Source organism: Pinus tabuliformis, chromosome J, assembly GCF_031772625.1.
Source record: "Pinus tabuliformis cultivar Carrire ecotype Pingquan chromosome J, CPIR1, whole genome shotgun sequence".
NCBI lineage: Eukaryota > Viridiplantae > Streptophyta > Pinopsida > Pinales > Pinaceae > Pinus > Pinus tabuliformis.
The window spans coordinates 271,095,936-271,103,494 of NC_142295.1; the positions used below are offsets into that span (position 1 = coordinate 271,095,936).

Below are 7,559 nucleotides of genomic sequence, written 5' to 3' on the forward strand. Positions count from 1 at the left end.
ATTCAAGAAACTCTACCATAATAATCAGGTCAATTCAACCAGAGATCTACATAACTATACCATGATAATCAGGTCAATTCAACCAGAGATTTACAACACTAAACTATGTTAAAAAGAGGAGAGTGTTTTCTTCTCCTGGGTATATCTTAGCACAGGGATGCTAGGAGTTGGTATCACTTAGCAAAGGGATGTTAGGAGTTTAAGAATGGAAATGGTCAAATCAACCAGAGATTGACAGCACTAAACCATCACAGATAGGGTTCCTAGACAATAGGGAAATGGATTATTTTATAATGACAATATTGGCAAGTTGTCTTTTGGATAATGACATGTGATTATATTTTTTTTAAGTTTTTTTTAAAGAGAAACGTAGATTTGTTATTCAGAAATCTGCGTAGTCTAACGAGGTAGAGGATATGCCTGGAAAGTTATGGAAATTTTGGTTATATTTACAGAAAATTCCATCAGGTTTTTGTAAATCTAAATTATAGTTGTTAAATTTCAAAATTTTAGGTGTATTAGACGTTTTTGATGGTGCTAATCCATTTCCACCATCAAAAACACGATTCAAATAGTGCCTCTACAAGATTTTTTTAAATCTTTTTACTTGCATTCTAGCCACTTACTTTTGATCGTCGAGGCAATTCCTCCACCTCGTTAGACGACTCCTTCAAAAAACTAAGATTAGACTTGTTACTTCTTCTGGGGTTAAGGTGAAAGAATTATTTTTATTTTTGAGTCTAATTAATTTTCCCACATCACATTAAATAAATTAACCAAATTTCGAACCTAAACCGACATTAATATTAATTTTTAAAATAATAACGTTTTAAAATAATAATATTATGAAAAATGGTTGAATATTGATTTTGGACAATTAAGATATTGAAATTGGGCCATGGCCAATAATGTATGTACTATGTACAGAATGTATTTGACAATATATAGCTTCTTCAGCGAGGTCGCGCCCCCTAAAAAAAATATATACAATTGTATCTCAAACACGATACGATGATGTCAGCGTAAATGATGTCACAGCAATAATATTATACCTTTTAAAAATGGCGGGATGGACACGATGATGATATTTTAAATAATACAACGCACGATCTCATAGGCAGTCGACTTTTTCACATGAGGATACATGTGAAATAATATTATACTAAATGGAATAGATCGGAATGCATGTTGGATAATATTATAACCAATGGAATAGGTTTTTTTTAATATGGCATATGTATTTAAGAAAAGGTCTGCATTTATAAATTAATTAATTAATTTATATTATAACCAATGGAATAGGTTTTTTTTAATATGGCATATGTATTTAAGAAAAGGTCTGCATTTATTAATTAATTAATTTATCCCCACAAATGTATTATTTATTATTTTGTATTATGTATTATTTTGTAGGTATAAGGAAAGGTTTGTAATGCATAATAATTTATTAAAATGAAATTACGTTGATAGTTAATATATTTCGGTACATTTTAATTCCTCTCGAGGAGTGAAGATCCTACATGGGTTTTTGATAGGTTAAGTGAAAAACCTCTTTCATATTAAGTAATAGATCTTTGAAAAGTCTTAACCACCTTGCAATGCAATTTTTTATTTTTTATTTTGATAATATATAATTTTCAATATATAGTTTAATAATATTTACATTTTTTTTTTAAATATTTATTTATATTAGTTTAATTATATAAATTAAATAGATGATAAATTTTAGTGGTTGATAAAATATTTAATACTGGTTTTTTTAGCGGGAGTTGAACTTTGCTAGTGAGCAAACAACTAATCCATGAGTAAAGTATATAAACTAATCATTCAAGGGTTTGACCATGTGGAGCGTATTGGAATGTGGTTTTGAACCGATCACATTTACTTGAAACTTATTTGACATAGAGACATTTGAGGAGAAACTGAACGAAACAAAAAATCATAAAAACTAACTAGATTATAATAATTTTATTTAAAATATTCTTAGTCATGAAGATTTATACCTATTTTGTTATGGAGATTTTCAATGTGTAAACAAGATTTCTTACAATATTTTGGGCCAATATTATCTCTTATTAATATATATGCCCTGTTAATATATGCCCAAAAAATATTATTTTTTGATCAATTAATTTTTTTAGAGGTGGTTCAAGGGTGGTCATTACATCCACGGAAAATCTAGGCAGATCAACCCCGAAGGAAATTTTTTTAAGAAAATCTGGGCAGTCAACCCTGAAGGGAATGTTTTAAAGCATGTTTGGGCAAATCAACAACCCCGAAGGGAATGTTTTAAAGCATGTTTGGGCAAATCAACAACCCCGAAGGGAATCTTTTAAAGCATGTTTGGGCAAATCAACAACCCCGAAGGGAATCTTTTAAAGCATGTTTGGGCAGATCAACTTCGAAGGAATCTTTTAAAGCATGTTTGGGCAGATCAACCCCAAAGGGAATCTTTTAAACCCTGTCGGTCAAACTACCCCAAAGGGAATCTTTTAAAGCATGTTTGGGCAAATCAATAACCCCGAAGGGAATCTTTTAAAGCATGTTTGGGCAGATCAACTTCGAAGGAATCTTTTAAAGCATGTTTGGGCAGATCAACCCCAAAGGGAATCTTTTAAACCTTGTCGGTTAAACTACCCCAAAGGGAATCTTTTAAAGCCTGTCGGTCAAACTAGCAGGGCCTAACCCGGGCAGATTAACCCTGAAGGGAAGGGAATCTTTTAAAGCCTGTCGGCCATACTAGCAGGACCTAACCCAAAGGGCGTAGAGGAGAATTGACCATGTGACCTCCCCCTGATACTAGTAGCAAGGCCTAACTTGGGCAGATTAACCCTGAAGGGAAGGGAATCTTTTAAAGCCTGTCGGCCAAACTAGCAGGACCTAACCCAAAGGGCGTAGAGGAGAATTGACCCCTGAAGGGAAGGGAATCTTTTAAAGCCTGTCGGCCAAACTAGCAGGACCTAACCCAAAGGGCGTAGAGGAGAATTGACCGTGTGACCCCCCCGCCCCCCAATACTAGTAGCAGGGCCTAACCTGGGCAGATTAACCCTGAAGGGAAGGGAATCTTTTAAAGCCTGTCAGCCAAACTAGCAGGACCTAACCCAAAGGGCGTAGAGGAGAATTGACCGTGTGACCTCCCCCCGATACTAGTAAGACCTAACCCAAAAGGCGTAGAGGAGAATTGACCGTGTGACCTCCCAATCAGGGAGGTACTTAACAACAGGGGCTTGACCAATTGAACTAACCCTTGGGGTTTGATCAATCAATTTTAATTAAAAAAACCTAACTATATTAAAAATAAATCTTAACCTTTAATTTTAATTTCTATATACTACTATAAATATATAATATTTTTATTTTTATTTTTATGATCCACCTAATAATTATATCTCCAAACATAACTAATTTCAATCATTAAAACTTTATATAATGAAAAATTAATTTATATATATATATATATATAATTTCAATCCAAACCATCAAAATTGCGAATTAACAATTGAAAAATAATAAAATCCCTAATATTTAACATACCACCGCTGGGACAAAATAAAATGTTTTAGCCAGTGGGGAAACAAAAAAGGTTCACGACGCTCTGGCTCCTACTGAGAGGAATTAGATATTCAATTATTATTACTGCTTTTATATATATATATTTTATGTGTCAAAAAATATATATATATATTTTATGTATCGTTTTGACACACATTTGTAATATATGTAAAAAAAAAAAAAAAAAAAAAAAACCATAATGCTTTAAAAAACTAACCCTTCCCATTTAAAAAAATATATATATAATCTTGAATTGTTCCTCGGGCTGCCTAATTTTTTTTCCTGTAGTTGACTTTATACGTGCCTTAAGTGAAGGGCAAGGCCAGCGCGTTCCCAGCAGGCTTCCCTTCAACTGAAACACCAATATATCGTTCGGTGTTTTCATCATGTGCATCAGTGTGAGGAAGAATAAGGTGAAGCTTTGAGGAAATAGTGATCGATAAGAGCGATGAGCCCAACACCACCTTCGGCGCCTGTACAAGAAGCAGGAGCAGGTCCACATGAAGTGGGCATCCAAGTAGGGGACCATGCGAATTCGGGGTTTACAGAGCCCGAAGGCGGTCAATATGATCCGCAGGCGACGCCACAATCATACTCAGCCTCACCTCAACCACTTAAAGCGTCTGCAAATATTGCAGGATCGGCGCCGACTTCCATTGTAGGGAGGCGTCGAGACAAGCTCATGATGGGAACAGCAAATATTGCGCTGAGATCTGTTGCACTTCTCTTCTCCTTCCTCTCATTCGTTATCATGGCTTCCAATAACCACTACTTGGACACAACGGTCGGCATCTTAATCGTGAATCTCCTCTGGAGTTTCACCGATTTTGGAGAATATAGGTGTGTTGCTGTTTTTAGTTTAAATTCAATTACCGTGTTTAATTTATATATATATATATATATTTAAGAGTTTTAGATAGCTGGTGATCCCATGTTTTGTAATAAATTTTTGATGGGAAATTATTGATTCAATTCCCCACTTATATATAAGTAGATGGTAGGGATTTAATTTCCATATAATATCTCCAAAATAATTGTTAAGCATGTTGGACAGTTATTGCTTCTCTGTAGCTCTTATTATTTGTTTCATATTGGATAACATTTGTCATAGATAATTTTTGAATTTTCTTATTAATGATATTTCTTAATATGTTTGAATCTTAATATGCTAAACCACATATATAGTTTGAGTGGGCTTAATGGTTAAGAGCATGTGCTTCTTTCTAGGGGTCAACGGTTCAAAACCAGAGAGAGAAAGGTTATGTATGTTTGCCTTGACAGACTTAATCCCTTGTCCCACAAACAAGAAAATCTCAAACGCCAATTTAATAACTTTATATGTATATATATATAAGTTACCACAGAAAAAAAATATAAAATAAACAACAACTTTAAAACTGTAATTTTACAGATAATTTAGATGTTTATATTTCAATTTTTTTACCCATTTAATGTTGCAGAATTTTTAACGAGTCTATAAATACGGTACAAAATAGAGATTAATTTTGTTAAGCATGTTGGACAGTTATTGCTTCTCCATAGCTCTCATAGCTTCCGTTTACCTGGCGCTTCAGCTTGCCAAGGCCATTTATGAGCTCATAACCAAAAGGATTTACACTGTCTTCTATTACGTGGATTTCTTCTGCGATCAGGTCAGATTTTATAGAACTATATGTTTAGTTACTCATTTCCCCCTTTTTCAATGCAATTACTACATGATTTAGTTGTATTGTAAATTAATTGTAGTTGTCTAGGGAGACAAAGGAATTGGTTGGATTGTCAAAAGTGGTTGAAATTTGGGTAAAAAATTTCAAAAAATCCTATAGAGATAGTATTTTAATCTTATTTTTATAGTGGAAATGGATTAACCATCTAAAACTTCTAAGACACCTAAAATTTTGATGTTTAACAACTATAACTTAGATTTATAAAAATCTTTGTCAAATTTTCTTGAAATATAAAAGAAATTTCCATAATTTCCAGAGAAAAAAACATTCTAGTTAGAGTACGGAAAATTAATTTGAGGTCATATTAATTATCATTGCCTTAATTTGTGGTTGTAGATATTGGCGTATTTATTGATGTCTTGTGCATCTGCGGCGGCGGTACGCACCTACGTACTGAACAATCAGAATGGTGGAGCCAGTAATATCTACACGCAAATGGCGGCGGCCTCTGTGAGCATGGCCTTCCTCACCTGGTTGTTTGTTGGTGTATCCTCTGTGCTTTCGGGTTATAGCCTCTGGAAAAGGACCAGCTTCTCATTATAACTCTCTCCCAGGCTTTTGATCCACTGTTCCAGTTTTTCATCGCTTTTTGGCTTCTCATCGTATTGGTATAAGGGCCTCTCTTTCATGTATCTGTTTTGTTTTCTGCATTGTATCTGCTGTATGTGCTCATGTATTTGCTCATCTCCATGTCCCTGATTATGTATATGCCTTGTATCTGCTGTATCTGCTTTGCATCTGTTCATCTACAGGGTACAGCTTCCTTTATGTATCTGTATACATGTATTATCTGCGTCTTTCTTCGAGGTTCCTCTCCCTCGAGCTATTTCTACATATGAATTATGTAACAATCTGTTCTGTTATATTTTCTCAATATAATACAATACTGCTTTTTCTTTCTTGAAAAAAAAAAACAAAAAACAAAAAACAAAAAACTCTCATTGTGTAAGAGTGATTAGCTCCTGATCCATGAATTCTTAGTCAATAAGATCAAATATAGTTTGGTTTCTTTAGTTCCAAATAATTTTCCTCTAACAATGTAAACTTATCAAAAAGTCTTATTTTGTTATAAGAAAATGGATTTTTTTGGTTGGTTTTTTGGACAGGTGTTTCGTTTATTGATCAAAATTTTTACAATGGTAATTTTTAGAATATTTTTGAAATTTAAATAAGATTTTACTATTATATAATAAATTTTCAAAATATTTCAAAATTTATAATTAAAATAAAAATAACAATAACTTTTTATCTTTATTATTCTCAAAAAAAAATAAAATTCTGCACCCCTTAAAATATCAAAGTTTTCCATATAAACCATCATTTCTCCTTTGGAAACATGCCAGTTTTTTATTATAACTTTTTTGAGATTTTTAAATGTTACAAAGGTCTATGTAATACTTAAGTATTACAACTAGAAATTCTTGTTGAATTATGAATATTATTTAATAGAATTTTGTTTTGTTTTAATTAATGAACATAATTAAAAAATCAAACTTAACAGAGGGTGTAGGATCATGTTGATATTTTTTTAATAATCATGTTGAATTGGTAATAATTTGTTGAAGTAACATGAATAAGGTTTAGATTAAACTCATTAATTATTACTATAGAACTCAGATATATTAAATAAATCTTTATAGTAGAAGTGCTTATTCTTTTAGTCTTATTACAATAAATCAATATATTTTTGGAAATTAAATCTGAGTAAATAAAAAACAAATCATATTTTTAACCATTTGAAATTTTTTAATTAAAACACAAATTAAAAAGTAAACATCTACCACTAAAATTCAGTCTCTTTGCAACTAAAATTCAAAAAAGAGACTGAGCACAAATAGCACACAGATATTAAACAAAGGGAAACAACTTAAAAGTGAGGGGAGAAGGAAACTTGAGGAAAGGAAAGTGAACATGAGGGATGCCACAGTAAACCCCTGACTACGAATCATGCCCAGACGGAACATAGAGAGGAACAGTGACCATCCAAAAGCGCGGAACTTTAAACCTGTTAGATATTGTTGGACTCGTTCAGGAAAGTCTTGCCGAGGCATGGACTAACATTGCTTGGTACCGAATCCAGAAGCCGACCATGAGAGTGAAAACTAAAATGGAGCAGATCGAAACCCTAGTAAAATCAATACCACGAGCAACTGTGTATTAGGAAAAAAATTACATAAAAATTGGGGAGCATCCACTGACATAAAAACAATGGAGTTGTTTTTAGTGTGATTTTTCGAATTTTTGGGTGCCAGAATTTGGTGAAAAAATTTGAGGTGAAAT

At 32.8% G+C, this 7,559-nt stretch overlaps 1 protein-coding gene across 1 annotated transcript; it reads left to right on the plus strand.

The window, feature by feature from the left end:
- The first annotated feature begins 3,904 nt into the window (after window positions 1-3,904).
- On the plus strand, window positions 3,905-6,128 carry LOC149226818 (CASP-like protein 4B3). The gene is made up of 3 exons (XM_089375371.1): window positions 3,905-4,392; window positions 5,078-5,204; window positions 5,616-6,128. Exons 1-3 carry the CDS (start codon window positions 4,001-4,003, stop codon window positions 5,820-5,822), a joined length of 726 nt encoding a protein of 241 aa, XP_089231497.1. The 5' UTR covers window positions 3,905-4,000; the 3' UTR covers window positions 5,823-6,128.
- Window positions 6,129-7,559: the final 1,431 nt, after the last annotated feature.

Bases quoted from the DNA above. Each gene is read 5' to 3' on its own strand.
- LOC149226818 (XM_089375371.1), top strand. From the start codon at position 4,001: ATGAGCCCAACACCACCTTCGGCGCCTGTACAAGAAGCAGGAGCAGGT. The intron at 4,393-5,077 runs GTGTGTTGCTGT...CATGTTGGACAG, and splicing joins ACCGATTTTGGAGAATATAG to TTATTGCTTCTCCATAGCTC. The intron at 5,205-5,615 runs GTCAGATTTTAT...TTGTGGTTGTAG, and splicing joins TGGATTTCTTCTGCGATCAG to ATATTGGCGTATTTATTGAT.